The sequence below is a fragment of the Lineus longissimus genome, chromosome 9, assembly GCF_910592395.1.
Source record: "Lineus longissimus chromosome 9, tnLinLong1.2, whole genome shotgun sequence".
Classification (NCBI taxonomy): Eukaryota; Metazoa; Nemertea; class Pilidiophora; order Heteronemertea; family Lineidae; genus Lineus; species Lineus longissimus.
The window spans coordinates 14,190,458-14,205,434 of NC_088316.1; the positions used below are offsets into that span (position 1 = coordinate 14,190,458).

Sequence of the window (14,977 nt, forward strand, 5' to 3'; positions counted from 1 at the left end):
CAAAATAGAAGTGAAAATCACAAATCATTTTGTTTCAGAGAAGCAAAGGACCAGTGCCAAATGTTTTACTGGAATTTCAGAGACACAAGGAAATGCCATCGACATCGTCATGGCACCGGCATGGCATGCTTCCGACTAAGCGGGTAGTTCCCCTTACAAATCTGTGTCGAAATCTTACTTTCAAGGCATGATTAGGTGCAGCAAAACTTAGAATAGACATAGATGAGTCGTTTATGCTTCATTCATTCAAAGTAATTGAGTTGATGAACTCGTAAAACGTTAGTTACTATGGTCGCATGGTCCAGATGCTCACTTCAGCCCGTATTGTGGTTCCACAAGACGACGCCAGGTGGCACCATCTTCCGGTGGTTATGTGCCAACACACATTGAACACCAATACACACTAATCAGCTGTCATTGGTGGCCTGGGCTTCATACTCGAGGGGATGGGGGAGAAACAATGAACACACTTCTTATTCTTAATCTGGGTATTTTGAATTACCTTATAGTCCTCATATTAGAGGACTTCGAAATAGACTGGGGTTGGCAGAAGTCACTACAAAATTTGCAGATTTAGCTTAAGTTACCAAGGAAGACTTGTGTAACCAGATACAAAATCAGGAAATTCAGTTCAGACTTTTGCCAATTGTTGTTGATTCAAAGGGCCTCAAAGGTTTTTTTTCACAAAATATATGATTGGGAGAAAACAGGAATACTGAACAAATTTTCTAAACTCGTGTAGCTACATTTATTTAGACATAAAAATGTCTCCTTTGAGGAGGTAATTACAATTAGGGCCCGAATAGGTCCAGCGTAGAGGGTGCTCCATGATTATTACAAAATAACTTTTGATTAATTTCTCCCCGATACAGATGGATGGATGGATTGATGGATTACTCTCAAGCAACACATAGCATCAATTTGGAAGTGTTCTTTTCTCGCCATGCAAAGATTCCTCCCAAGCTTTGAAAAAGCTGCCCCTCCTTCCGATCTCTTTCATAATAAGTCTGGGGAAATGACATGACCCCTGTACATTAAAACACATAACAAAATATTGAATAGGCACACATTTATACATGGGCGCATCAAGAATATATTAAAAGAATATACATAGTGCACTTAAAACTCTATATTTTTAGGGCATGCATGTATAAAAAGCATATTACACCTTATTTGCCAGCTCAACACTTGTCATGTGTATAAGCACATCACACATCTGCAGTCCATGTTGGCATTACAAAGACACCTCCCTGAAAGAGTACTTTTCCTCAAGTTTAATTATGTTTCAATCATTGTACTCGTCCGCCCACTGAAAGAATTTACACTGCTTCTTTCTGCCCACGGAACATGCAAAGAATTTCCTTCTATTATTTTGCCCTTCCTTCAAAACAGTGCGCAAGACGCATTTCTTGCCATGGCCTTCACATATCGGGAACTCTTCATCTGCCCACTGAAAAATAGAAATGAATTTTAGCTAAATTATTGGTATTGTTAACCACGTCCAACTCCCATGGAGAAAATACCTCGACAGATTAGTCGAGGATGCATTGAACTTTCAGCCCCCTATTTACCAAGGAGGGGGAAGTTACCTACAAGGGTATCAAGGTGTCGGACCATGTGAGAAGTCCCTTGTTTTCTGATAACCAGACCTTTGCCATCACCATCAATCATTAGTCCTGGATTTCTAACCAACATGCCACTTCTCCATGTTCATGGATGATTTTCCTCAATGAAACGTACCCTGAAGATGAAGCACTGCTTCCCCCTAGGTAAAGGACAGCAGAAGAACATCCTTCCGAGGTTGGCACCTTCCTTTCGAACCTCCCGCAAGGCACATTTCATATTGTGCTTAGGACAGAGGGGAATTTTGCTCTTGTTTGCCCCAGGGTCAGCTTGGGGTTGACTGTTAGTATTCACAGAGCTGTTGCCACTTCTTGATTTCACCGACGTATAATTTCTCTCATTGTTTGACTTAGTTGTGAGATTTACAGTGTGATTTACTGCGTTCCTTCTGGTATTGTTCATCTTCGATAGTTCACTGTTGCTTTCTCTTGAGGTCACATCAGAATCAACTGAGGTGCTCCTTGAAATGTTTTCATTTGAACCTGAAATATTGCTTCCATCAGAGTTTATGCTACAGTTTACATATACTGCTCTTTTATCAGCTCCTGTCTTTCCTGGTGGAGCTTGTGGGTCTCCACTTGTACCCACATTGTCTGAATCTGACAGGTCTATAACTGCAGACTCATTTCCATTCACAACATTGTCACTTTTTATCGTTGGTAATGAATTGCCAAGAGAAACAGGTTTTGATGATAGGGCACCAGATCCTGCAGACTTCGAACCAAAAAAGGCCACATCTGACCTCAATCTCTTCGTAGGTGAAGATGGTATAGGGTCACCCTTTCGTTTGTTGGTTTTTATTGTGCGATTTGTTGTTCTTCTAGATGAAGAAGTATTGTTATTTGAATTGGTAATCAACGGCACAGGCTTTAGAATAGGGACTTGTATTGCTTTTGGTTCCACGTGTGGTTTCTTTCCTTCGCATGCTGAACAGGCTGTAGCACTACCCTGGTTGATGAGAGTGCAGGCAGTACATGTCCACTCCATTGACATAGGTTGATTCTGACCTGAGGTTACCCAGCCTAGTAGGGAGTTCTTTGTCGGCAAAGTTCTGAAGAAGGAAATAGATATTTTAAGAGTAAATAGAATTTTATCACCCAAATTCTGAAGCAAAAAATATCTGTGAAGGACGAAAGGAGTTAGCAGATGACTGTACTTAATTACTGCGAAATGATTTCTTTATAAACGCATGTGTGCCCTTGTGTTATAAGCTCACCAAGCTGAGCTGAAAGAACCTGCTTACCTTGCATCTTTAGGATTGTTAGTCTGGCATTGAGGACAGTAATGAGTCATCCTGGCACTGTCCTCACCCATTCTGGTAATTGTGATTTTCCCCCGACACTGACGGCATGTTTGTCTGCTGTAGACTTTCTCATACTTCCGCAACGACTCGCCTGTTTTACGGCACTGCAAAGTAAAGTACCTTTCAGAGACAAAAACAAAATTTCAAATGGAAGCTGAGGAACTTGGAAAATGATAAGCCAGCCATCAAGCAGTATTTGATAATTTGTATTATAGTGCAAGAACGGATAAGAGGAAGCTATTTTTGCATTAGAAAAGCTACCACATGAAGGGCCGGCCTTCAAGCAATTTGGATGGATCCTCCAGCTCACCTTGTAAAATATCATAGAGAAATCCCTCGTCATCCTGATGAGGTGTGAGACCAAAGCTTCATTCAATTGTTTCACTCGTGAACTCGGACGTATTCCGCTGTCAAAGAGAGCCTAAAAGAAAGACGGAAAGACATAATTGTTGTCTAAAATGTTCTGGTTGATCAAAATATTAATTTGAGGAAAATCCAACAGATGGCAACACTGGAGTAGGGTAGTATTTAAGACTGAATCTTATCATTATTAATAATACTAATAATGCCTAGTCTTCCGATATTCTTGGTCAAACCAATTTGCAAGGGATCAGCCTGCAACTAGGAGTTTACAAGAAATCAATCTTTCATTTTTGCCAGACATAAAATACACCGTGTGAACAGCAGTGACAGTGTTACCAATCACCATTGTCTGATTGTGTACCAGTCGATAGAATTTTGATTTATTTTATGTAACAACAGCTTCCACATTTTCCCATAGTAACAATGTACATCTAACATGTATAAATGGAAGGAAACACAGCTCACTTAAATGAGTTGACACGGTATGTTAATTTACCTCATTCTTGATGATGTTACCAACACCAGGTAGAATCACCTGATCTAAAAGGACATCGCAAACAAGTCGGTTTTCTTGCTCCATAAATGTTTGCACTGCCCTCTGGTGGTTGAAAGTTGAAGAGCATATGTCAAGGCTATGCAACCGGTCAAACTTGGAACGACAGTCAGCGGAGAGTCTGAAATGAGTTTAAAGCAAACTGACGAAATGGACCATGCTCGGGCCTTTGACACGGCACTGTACCCACTTCAAGAATATTTTTTCAAATTTTAACATTCCATCAATGATAGCCTAAAAGGGGCACATTTTCAACAAGGCTAATGAAGGGTGAAATTCTGTATCTCTAGCAATTTTAATCAAGGACAAATTCTCTCTCAACACATTTTTTATGAGTTTTTTTAATGATTATAGGCCCACAGCATTTTCCAATTTTTTATGACAATTTCGGTTTGAAGTCAAATTTCATTTATTCTTTGGGTTACCCTGAAGTACTGCAAAGAGGAAATAATCTACTTCCGATTCGAAGCACACCTTATATCAACAGAACACTTATAGAATGCCACCTTATCCTCCCCAATTTCTAAAAGCATCGCTTCTGAATTCGTGTTTGATGGGTCATTATCGAGCACTTGGTTGTTGACTCTGAAGGATCCGTCCATCAAGAAATGCACCCTAGAGTAGAGTAGAAAAGCGACGTCATTGTTTTGACACCCATGTTGCATATGCAGACAACTTTATCACAATGGCATTCATAAATACGGTGCCAATCTTTTATAAGTCTGGATACATCATTATCAGATTCTGTGTTCTCCAGGAATACATGAAATCAGAAAAGATAGCCTGTCATTTACAATTACAAGTAGGTCTAATTGAATGATCATACTCTTTCATTTAATACTCTGATGTCTTTATGTTTAGTATGTATTACCTAAAACACTTATCTCCAAAATACATGAAGAGTTCTTTCCCGAGTGTCTGCACATCATCAAGTTTTCTTCCAATGAACTCAGAATATCTGTTCATAACATCAGGATTCTTCTTTACTTTATTTTCCTGAAAAACAGGCCAGAAGTTTGTATAATTAAAAATATTATTAGACCCAGAGCGAGGATGCAATTATTCCCGAATCCACACTATAGCAGTCTCTTATTGTCTACGCCACTTCCGGGCCAACTTCTTAATTGTCTTATGCCAGTGGCCTACGTGGATACATGCCAACCCAAGCCAAGACATGGATGGTTATCATGGTATCTCCATCTGGTATGGTACACGGTCATTGTAATGTAAAGACTAAGTACGTTGATTCAGGTTGTAGCCAAATATTTCGAGCACCCTGAGTGACAACTTAAGCAAGAAATAAGTTTAATGTGACAACAACAAGAGGAGACTTGATATGCAGATGAGAAAAACCTTTTCCACCACGTTTCCACTGACACGCTTGACAACTTTCCCCTTGAGCCGGCCCTTCATCTTCTCCCCCTTCAATTTGCATCCTGGACCTTCAACCATCTTTTCGGCAACAAGTTGAGAAATCTAAAAGGCAGTTTTGATCATGAAAACGAGCGTCAAAACTGGTATGATCTGAAACCGCTTTTGTGCAAACCGCCTCAAAACCTGTGCCGCTTAGGACAACAACAATCAGCGGCCGTCTCAGCGCCACCACGCGGGGCCTAATGGTATTAGGCTACCATTGTTTTTGATATAAGCGAAAAATAGAAATCACATGACTGTCCAAAATGGTAGACGTGGAACCAAAACAAACAAAAAGAAAACGAAGTACTGACAGCTAGAACCCAATGAAAATGGGGACCTTACTGCTGTTTTTATCATTCCTTTTGCTTGGTGCAAGTGTGTGTGGACGGTACACGTCTGACTGGGACTCCTTGGACTCTAGACCACTGCCAAAATGGTATGATGAAGCCAAGTTTGGAATTTTTCTGCATTGGGGTGTATACTCTGTTCCAAGTTACGAGAATGAATGGTTTTGGGAAGGATTAGAAGCTCAGGAGCAGTCAATTGTCAACTTCATGAAAAGAAACTATGCACCGAATTTTAAATATCAGGATTTTGCGCCACAATTCAAAGCAGAGTTGTTCGATCCAAACGAATGGGCAGACATTTTCAAGGCAGCGGGCGCAAAATACGTTGTACTGACTTCCAAACATCATGAGGGTTTCTGCAACTGGAACACTAAAAATTCGTTCAACTGGAACAGTGTCGATGTCGGTGCTAAAAGAGACTTGGTGAAAGATCTTGCAGACGCTGTGAGGAATAACACTGACATTCACTTCGGACTGTACTTCTCTCTCTACGAATGGTTCAATCCCTTATTCAACTCAGACATGTTACACTTGTGGTTGCAACAAAAGTATGTGAAAAATATCATGATGCCCCAACTTAAAGAACTGGTCAATTTGTACGAGCCAGATATAGTGTGGTCAGATGGTGATGTCGGTCCTTGGTTCTATTTCAACAGTACAGAGTTCCTTGCTTGGCTTTACAACGATAGTCCAGTTAAAGATAAAGTTGCTGTGAATGACCGATGGGGAGCGGTTACGAGGTGTCAGCATGGTGGTTTCTTCACATGTACTGACAGGTACTTGCCAAAGACACTTCCACCATATAAATGGGAGAACTGTTTTTCTGTTGATCGGGGATCGTTTGGCTACAGACGAGATGCCGTTCTTGCCGATTTATACACTACAGAATATATTGTGGGACTTCTTGTTCAAGTTGTCAGCTTGGGAGGAAATTTGCTGTTGAATGTTGGGCCCACTGCCGATGGGAGAATCATGCCATTATTCGAGGAAAGACTCCGTGAAACTGGACAGTGGTTAGCAGTCAATGGCGAGGCAATTTATTCAAGTAAACCTTGGAGAAACCAAACAGACTTGGCAACTCCAAATGTTTGGTATACATCAAGAATTGACAAAAACACTAACAGTACTGTAGTTTATGCAATATTCTTGCAATGGCCAGCAACAGACACTATAACTTTAATGGCACCAGTAACTAGCTCACAGACTAAAATATTCATGATTGGACTTGACAATGAATTAGCTTGGACACCAAAGAACCCTGGTATTGTCATCACTTGGCCAAAATTGACAATAAGTCAATTGCCAAGCAAAAATGCTTGGGTCATCAGAATGGTGAATGTCAACTAGTTACATGTCCACATCAACAGTAGTATGATGGTGATACTTGCGTTACCTGTCGAAATCAATTGGCCGACATTTTGTTTGGGTAAAAAAATTGTCAGTGACTGGGTCAGAATGTTGATTCTGCTTGCAAATAATAAAGTCCAAATATACTGAGGAGACAATGACATATCATCTGCCGAACTTGTGACTGGGACAGAGGGGAGTGGGAAAAGGAAACAGTACAAGTTCTAATTCTGATTTTCAGTTCACCATAACATGAAGCACAAGATCTAGTCATCTTTTATTTTCTCCCCATTTTGTAAATAAAGAAGACTGAAATATATAATAATTATCTGTACAAGTTTGTTTTATTTTTCTTTAATCATATGTTGCACTTAAATTAGCTCTTTACATGCAATCTCTGTCAATTAGAATAAGTATCCCATTCTGCATCCCTAAAAATCAGTGGTTCACCCTTACTGACTAGCACTGAATACAATGGGACACATCATTGTGGAAAGTTAACAGCCATACTCTTCCAAGTAAGAGTGAAACCGCATACAGCCAGACATGGCTGACCTTCGTTGTTCTGATAATACATGTAATAGTCAAGCAAAATTCTAACTAGTTGCAGAACAATGTACATCGTGCATGTAACTGCCTTCAAACAACTTTCATCCCCCATTGAATTAACATCTAATTTCTATTTGGTCTGAGATCTAAGGTTTAGTTAAGCTCTGGGTCCATCACAATGGAATAGCGCATAACAACTTTGTTTGATACAATTCACTTGAGGAATGAGATAATTTCAAAGGACATTACCAGCACAAAATACTGCAACCCAGAAAGTTTTTGCGGACAATTTAGTTTTGTGGTCTTTGCAGTCCAATCTGATCACAAAATTTCTCTTCATACATTCATACATGTACATTACATGTACGCACCATGGCTCCTGTAGTTCTGCAAAATGTAACGATTGTCCGTTAAAAGGTAGGTAACTGCGAATAAAACCTGCCGCAAACATTTTTCGGGTTACAGCACTGCGCCATTATTGATAAAATCAACTGAATTCCTGTACAGATGACGCCACAGATATACACTGAATGTGTACACAAATACATGTAACTGGTAAAATGATAAGTGCACATTGTCGGAGTTCCCGAAAAGAGTGTAGTACTTAAAAATACTACACTCTTTTCAGGAACTCTTTACAATATCTCTCACTACTCACTCTTTGAGTTTGTTTTGGGGTTTAAAGACGCGAGTCAACAACGTAAGCCAGAGAAATGAGGAAATGGTGATAATGGTTTTATCCTCATACTACAGGGATATTGGTTACGGCGTACAAAAGTAAAGAAGCTGAAGCTCCCTCTATAATTTTTCCAGCAAGACACTAACACAGTGCCTTCTATACAGGCATAATTTTCTAGAGATAGAAAAGTTCTATGTACAATTTTTTGGCTTTATCAAAATAATCTCAGAAATTACTTAAGTTCAACACTTAAAAAGCAAGACAATGTCAATGGAAAGAGGTTTGACACATGAATTAGCATTGTAATTATGGTAACTAAACATATGATCTGCTCTTGAGAGCCAACAATACCTAAACAGTGAAATGACGTAAAGGACTGGTTATACCTGGGTCAGAAGATTTAGAAAGATGCACATTTACAAATACATGTAACAGGAATGACGAGGTTTCGATTCTGCGGAGACATCCTTGAAAATTATTCAATTTCTAAGGGCCATCAAAAACCTACGTGTGCATGTAGTCAATATGTGGGCACAACGAAGAACATTTAACCCATGGGCACCCAAGCTGTAAAGAATAATCAATTGCTTTTCCTTTTTTGTCTGAAGTACATGAAGAGGCTCAAGCCATCCCCAGATAGCTACATTGAACCACTATCATCCAAGAACAGAACACCTGCATGTCCTTGTGGTGAACATCAAATTTTGCCAAGTACCAACTAAATCACACTCAATAGTAGTTCATGATGCTGCCGTCACCACAGATTTACTAACGACCAACTAAAAATCCAGCGAACAACCTTGCCATACAAAACATAGTGAGTTTGGTATAAAATAGAGAGCAATATATACAGCCAATCATTAACCGGCAACTAAAATGCACATCTTATAAACTTATCTAATAACAAGCATCAATATATTCTAGCATTAACTCAAAAACAACAGCGAAGTCCCCATTATGCCAAAATATTATACTCCATCTATACATCTTCTTCTTTTTATATATCTTACAAGTTAGACTCTTTAATTTCTTTTTTCTGTGCAGTTAAATATGGACATCAACATTTACAGTTTTCAATTTCCTCCTTCCTGTATAACCAGGAAAGCAACAGCCAATCATCAACAGCCAGGCATAATGTATCCAACTCCATAACAGTGTGACACATTGGTCGTAATGAAGCAGCATTTTCTATTGATTCCTCAGTTGTTATTGATTGTCTCTCCAAGGTCCCCATAGGTGGAGCTGTCAACTCATCCCAAACCTCAGGGAGACACCTCAGTTATGACCCACAGGTTATACAGATACTACAATTTTTAAACAAAATTTTGTGTCACCATGAATGGTGTTACATTTCATAGAGATTTTCAGCCCAGTTATTACATTACATCACTGGTTTTGAGACGAGAGAGTAGCAGTAAAACTTGACCACACATTACACCGAGTACAATACATGACTTGTCCATTTACCAGTATTTTGAATGAAAAGCTTAAATAAATCGGTTGTTATAAATACTGCAAAATCAGCAGGATAGAATCTCTAAAATATATGAAATATTGGTTACAAAATCATACCAAACACCTACCGAGGTTTCTTGCCAGATTATAATGTAAATGGACTTACTTGCCAAAAATGTCCACTGGGCGTAATTAACAGGTCTGTAGTCAGAGCATCAGCATGGAGGCCAAACCAAAACGGACCTCTCATTCGCATATGAAAATCTCAACAATTTTCAGCTAAATTTGACTAATTACAATCAAGACACATATCAAAGCCATGAAAGCCAGCACAATCTACAGAGTATTTTCCAAGTCGAACCCTTGAAATACACAAGATGACATTTCCCCCTCTTGTTAAAGCCCAAGTTTGTTTATTCTATACCCCAAGCAATATTAAGATACATAACATTTGGTAGTTTTTCACCTATTTTAGTACTTCTCACCTCAACTGAGCATAGGTCACCAGTAAATATGTACAAAGATGCTTGTATATTACCAGGTATTGGTGGCCTACTCTAATGCAAGTATCAATTCGTTTCTTGTACCCCCCCTCCTCAAGGGTAGTTAAGCTATCACCACTAATCTTTGCCGATGCTTGAGTAGTATTTATTTTTCCTTTAGTGAAAATTTGGCGAAGCTGGAAAGAATAAGGATGCTAATGTGTCGATGTCTTGTCGAACATACAGCCTTACCCAGTAAAATTAGTTCGGTTACTTTATATGACGGTGATAACTGATATATTGTTGATGGTGATGTCTTGACGAAAGAAAAAGTAGCATTGGTGAAAAAAGGGTGATGCTTGAGCCTTAAGATGTCGTTATAGGGTGATAAGGTGTCGTACCCTTGAGGAGGGGGGGTACAAGACACGAATTGATACTTGCATAAGTTAAGATGAGAAATACGTCAGTTGGAGGACATATTTATTACATTATGATATATTTCATTACAATTATGTAGATTTGGAATAGTTCTCCTCTCAATCGATATCACAGACACGACTCTACCCCAATCTGTATGTGTTTTACCAGAAGGCCAACAAAACCCCTTCATCAATATTTCCTGAACGCTCGAGAAAAAACAACATATCTCAGTGACCAGAGTTTGGCAAACAGAAAATCTTTGGTACATTCAGCACACAATATGAATTGTTTTTCAAACAGTCCAACATGGCTTCTAGCTCCAAGTAGACAGACACAAGTTACGCCTTGTTTCATCGTTCAAATGTCAACGAAATGATAAGAATTCTTTAACTTGAAACAATGCTGGACATTCCTGAAGCACCAATATCTGGTGATGTGCATTTAATGCAAAGGGAGTATTCAATAGTTTCCACTATACTGCAGAATGAGAGACAATCAAAATTTCGTTCTTTTACCAATCTCAGAACTTTCAGCCTATTTTTCATGGCAAGATCAAGATTGGTACTCAGGTTTAACAAAATAGCAACTTTCAGCATTGAACTTGCTGCTCTGTGTTACATCTTTAACATCACAGTCTCCCATTTATAAAGCACAGAGTATTTTCAGCTTCGATTAATTGCAAAGCTCAGTTTTACAGCTTTAGGCAAGTACTTTGGGGCTAATGACTAGACATCACTTGATAACCTTAACAGGACCAGATTTTTGCAATGATTGCCAAAATAAATCTCCCGCAGAAGCATTTTCACAAAGGATTCGATCAGTTTATAGAATACATAGCACATACATGTACATTTATGAGGCATTTCACATCCATCGCCGACTGTACATTTAAACAACACACCCGAAAATCTGAGGAAATTTCTCCACCCAGAGAGGGTAGTGCAACCACAGGACACGACACTTTGCAGCAGTTATGCAACAAATCGTGAGACGAGCATTGTCCCTGAGAATGACGATAGCACCTCTCACTTCCAGAACCTCCAGAGGGGGTATTGTGATGACATCACGTCTCAAGCTTCTACACCATAATGTCAACGGTTATCATAAAGAAGACAGAGTCAATCTGGCTTTGATCGATTTTTTTCCTTGACGTCACCACAGTGCACCACCTGGACCTATCCTACTCCTGTCAGTTTAAGTACTCCACGTAGTTGGCTGGTATTAAACCAGTTTTACCATTTAACGTCCCCTCCAGCCAGCCGACCTCACGGCTTTGTTTCACTGCAAGATGAAAAACAAGTCAGCTTATGAAAGGAGGTTACAAAGGTAGATTGACAGCACACTCTAAAACTGAGATGTATGTGTCATATTGATACAGGGAGCAACAATGAGAGTCAATCATCCATGGTGCATTGCTAGCATACTTGTGCATCTGTACAACATTTGAGTAGGCTATGTATAGTTTTTTTTGGACAAAGGATATGGTCATTGTGAAGCTGTTGGAAAGGAGTGGACACACTTTCGGTTTTTCATAAATATTTTGAGAAACTACTGGAAATTTGAGAGATTAGAACTATACCTATATGGAATCACAAGTGAAGACCACTGCAAATCTAATGAGAAGAATCAGGGGATTATTTCTCATGAAAATTGAGAGAGTTTACTTCAACGGAAACCCTGACTTGGCAGAGGCAATTCGTTTGCTTTATTCCCAGTGGACAAGAGCATCAGAAATGGAATTGTTCTGTTTTTCCAGCAATATAATGTAGTACTTGTCCCCGTGACCAAGCATCTAAAATCTTTTCTGAACAAACAGAAGGAACATTTCAGGGTTTGGAGGGGTGAGGTGATGGAGTAAAGCAAACCAATAGATAAATCCAAGCAAGCAAGCAAAACTTACCGTTGTAAATGATCTGATTGGGTTCAAAAGATAACTCAGTATCGTTCTCAGCCTCACATGCATACAGCGTTCGAACTTTGCGACTGAAATCAGAAACACGTTAGGGTTAAGCAAAATAGAGAGCAAGGCATTCTGGGAGATGAGAAATGAAATATCTTGTAAATGAAATTATTACAACATTTTACGACATGAAGAGGGTGGATAATAAGGACAGGATTCTTCAAGAGTGTAGAGGCACACTGTAAATCAAGTTTACAGAACAGATACTTCCGCTGAGCCAAAATGGGTTTAAAGATTTGGCGGTTTGAAAATTGTAAGCCAAATGACTAAAGAGACGAAAAACGCTTGGCACTACAGTCTAGGATGAGGTCCTCTGACACATCTTGAAGTGGCCTCCGTCCTTAACGGCAAAAGTCATCAGATGAAAAGAATGCAGGCGACAAAATGTTCCAATTTCTTCAAATTCAGTGCACGTTTCAGATGTTTAACAAGTCAAAAGGTTAGGAAATGAAAGTGCACTGCCAAAATTCCAACATTTTGTGGACTTCATGTACATGTATAGCACAACGACTGACAACATGTATGATAAATCATTGTAGAACTTTATCATTCCAACACCAAGTATTCTGTTTCAACAATGACTCCACAGAAATTTTCAGCAGAAAACAAAACGGAGCCAAATTATTTGTATCAACGGGTCTAGAAACCATAGAAATTGTAGTTCTCTATTAATTTAGAAGCAGTCTAATGATATGATATCAGTTACAAAAGCAAAGGTTTTTATGATATCAGTTGATGAAGCAAAGCTACTCAGGGAATGATATGGACTTGGATGAGGGAGAATAGTCGTGTTTGCACCACCTTCTCAAAATTATGGCAAATACCAAGCTGCAGAAGTTATTATGAAGCCTTGCGGTTGTTAATTGCAAAGTGCCCTCAGCAAGAGAAAAGAGATTGTGTGCCCTAGACCCACCCACCCCATTGCTTTGAAACGGGGAAATTCAGCTCCTAAATCCACAAGAAGGTCAAGGTCAAAATCTGTCAAATGTTGAAGCCTTTTAAGATGAATCTATAACACAAATTTGATTATCGTTTAGAAGATTCCTACACACAAGGCAAGGTTTTTATGACTTCAAAAGCAAATATTACTATTCCACAGAGATCAAGCAGCCCAATGCAGGTGGCCTAAATTACCACGGGTATACATTCTTTCCACAATAAATGCTTTGTTAAAATATGCTTATTTTCTCATTTAGCATGGTTTTTTGCAAAAGGTCGCGTGACAGCTCTACATACCATCGTTGGTAAAGACTGCTAGATGTACTCGATATACTACTCGTGGAACTTCTGGAAGAAATCATAGGGGGACATAAGCCGGGTGGAAAAGGAGGCGGGGGCATGCGTGTTACGGAAGCATTGGGTTAGACGTGCATACTTCTCTCGTGCAAAACATTGCCATCATTAGTAACTCGATGGTTTTGATCATCGATGATGAAGTACATCATTGATCATGCTTTATCTACACAGTCACCCACTCGTAAATACAATTTACAAATTCTGACGGTCAGCAGGCATTATTTGTGCACCACACGACATGTCAGTGTGTTAATACAGAAGTCACTATGCAGAAGGTCCGTTTGGCAATATGTGCCACTAACTAGAGAGATGTTAATCAGATTATACAACATGAATATGTGCAGGTGATGCATGATTGTGCTATTCTTCACATCATCAAACATAATCATAACACTTCAACATTTCTGCAAATATGACATATAGATGTACTGTGGATGATATAGCTCATGCATTTAGGGTGCTATCTGTTCCGAAACATCTCGGTGCAAATTACAAAATTTACAGAAATTTTTAATAATGTAGAATCTGTTGACAAGGATCCTTTTTAAAAGTAACACCAGATGGCAAAAAATAAATAGGGTGTCATCAATATATTTCATTAAATACATCAAAACTACACAGCGGAAATACTGATAAACACATAAACCTAGGAGAAAACCATGCTTTTACATGACAACACATCTAGAATACTAGAGTTACATAGAAGTTTGGTTGCTCAAACAACAAGAATCATAATACATATTCAAATAGCAGAAATTATTCAATTCTTTGTCTGTTGGTTGAACAACCAAAGCCATTACAGAGAAAACATCTAAAATCAGGCTTACAACTCTGCCTCAGTCTTTTAATAGACTTCTCACTCTTGCTACACAGATTATCAAGCAGGTGAGGATTTGGACATTGTTTGGTTTTGTTCGGAAATGACAATTGGGTACAAGTCCAAACCTGATACAATACTTTATCAGCCCTAAAGTGGTCAAGAATGATGCCATCATCTTTCTAATGATAACATGGAACAGATCATGTTGATCTAAAGTTTCCAATTTATATTTTCAATTTCTGAAATCCCCCAGCAAACCTCTTCAAACCCCCCAAGGCAGAAATGAAGAATATAAGTAGTAAAGAATTCCAAAATAATGATGAAAATTAATGAAAGAACATTGAAAATGCACAAACTCTAGTTC

The 14,977-nt window shown here is 38.9% G+C and overlaps 3 protein-coding genes across 22 annotated transcripts in view; 1 reads left to right on the top strand and 2 right to left on the bottom strand.

Annotated features, from left to right (window-relative positions):
* Nucleotides 1-803: 803 nt before the first annotated feature.
* LOC135493722 (endonuclease 8-like 3) lies at nucleotides 804-5,396 on the bottom strand. Its single transcript, XM_064781254.1, has 8 exons — nucleotides 5,196-5,396; nucleotides 4,714-4,838; nucleotides 4,317-4,457; nucleotides 3,786-3,963; nucleotides 3,237-3,347; nucleotides 2,867-3,030; nucleotides 1,741-2,674; nucleotides 804-1,450 (listed from the first exon to the last, which is right to left on the bottom strand). The coding sequence occupies exons 1-8, from the start codon at nucleotides 5,292-5,294 to the stop codon at nucleotides 1,286-1,288; spliced, it is 1,917 nt and encodes a 638-aa protein (XP_064637324.1). The 5' UTR covers nucleotides 5,295-5,396; the 3' UTR covers nucleotides 804-1,285.
* Nucleotides 5,397-5,515: 119 nt separating this feature from the next.
* Nucleotides 5,516-7,277, top strand: LOC135493839 (alpha-L-fucosidase-like). The gene has a single exon (XM_064781451.1). It carries the CDS (start codon nucleotides 5,582-5,584, stop codon nucleotides 6,950-6,952), a length of 1,371 nt encoding a protein of 456 aa, XP_064637521.1. The 5' UTR covers nucleotides 5,516-5,581; the 3' UTR covers nucleotides 6,953-7,277.
* Nucleotides 7,272-14,977, bottom strand: part of LOC135493837 (rho GTPase-activating protein 26-like) — a 37,302-nt gene continuing 29,596 nt past the window's right edge. For 16 of the 20 annotated variants that reach the window (XM_064781430.1, XM_064781446.1, XM_064781448.1 and 13 more), the window contains 3 exons: nucleotides 13,734-13,784; nucleotides 12,438-12,520; nucleotides 7,272-11,818 (listed from right to left, as the gene is read on the bottom strand). In XM_064781430.1, coding sequence (XP_064637500.1) covers nucleotides 11,727-11,818; nucleotides 12,438-12,520; nucleotides 13,734-13,784 — 226 coding nt within the window. In that variant the 3' untranslated portion in view covers nucleotides 7,272-11,726. The remainder of the gene's footprint in view (nucleotides 11,819-12,437; nucleotides 12,521-13,733; nucleotides 13,785-14,977) is intronic. The other 4 variants (XM_064781449.1, XM_064781447.1, XM_064781450.1 and 1 more) reach the window with 1 other exon arrangement.

Excerpts from the sequence above, each read along its gene's own strand:
- LOC135493839 (XM_064781451.1), top strand. The coding sequence starts at position 5,582 with ATGAAAATGGGGACCTTACTGCTGTTTTTATCATTCCTTTTGCTTGGT.
- LOC135493722 (XM_064781254.1), bottom strand. The coding sequence starts at position 5,294 with ATGGTTGAAGGTCCAGGATGCAAATTGAAGGGGGAGAAGATGAAGGGC. Across the intron at positions 3,964-4,316 it reads AAGTGTTCTGTTGATATAAG|ACTCTCCGCTGACTGTCGTT; the intron begins GTGTGCTTCGAA and ends AACTCATTTCAG. Across the intron at positions 1,451-1,740 it reads AGCAGTGCTTCATCTTCAGG|TGGGCAGATGAAGAGTTCCC; the intron begins GTACGTTTCATT and ends TCTATTTTTCAG.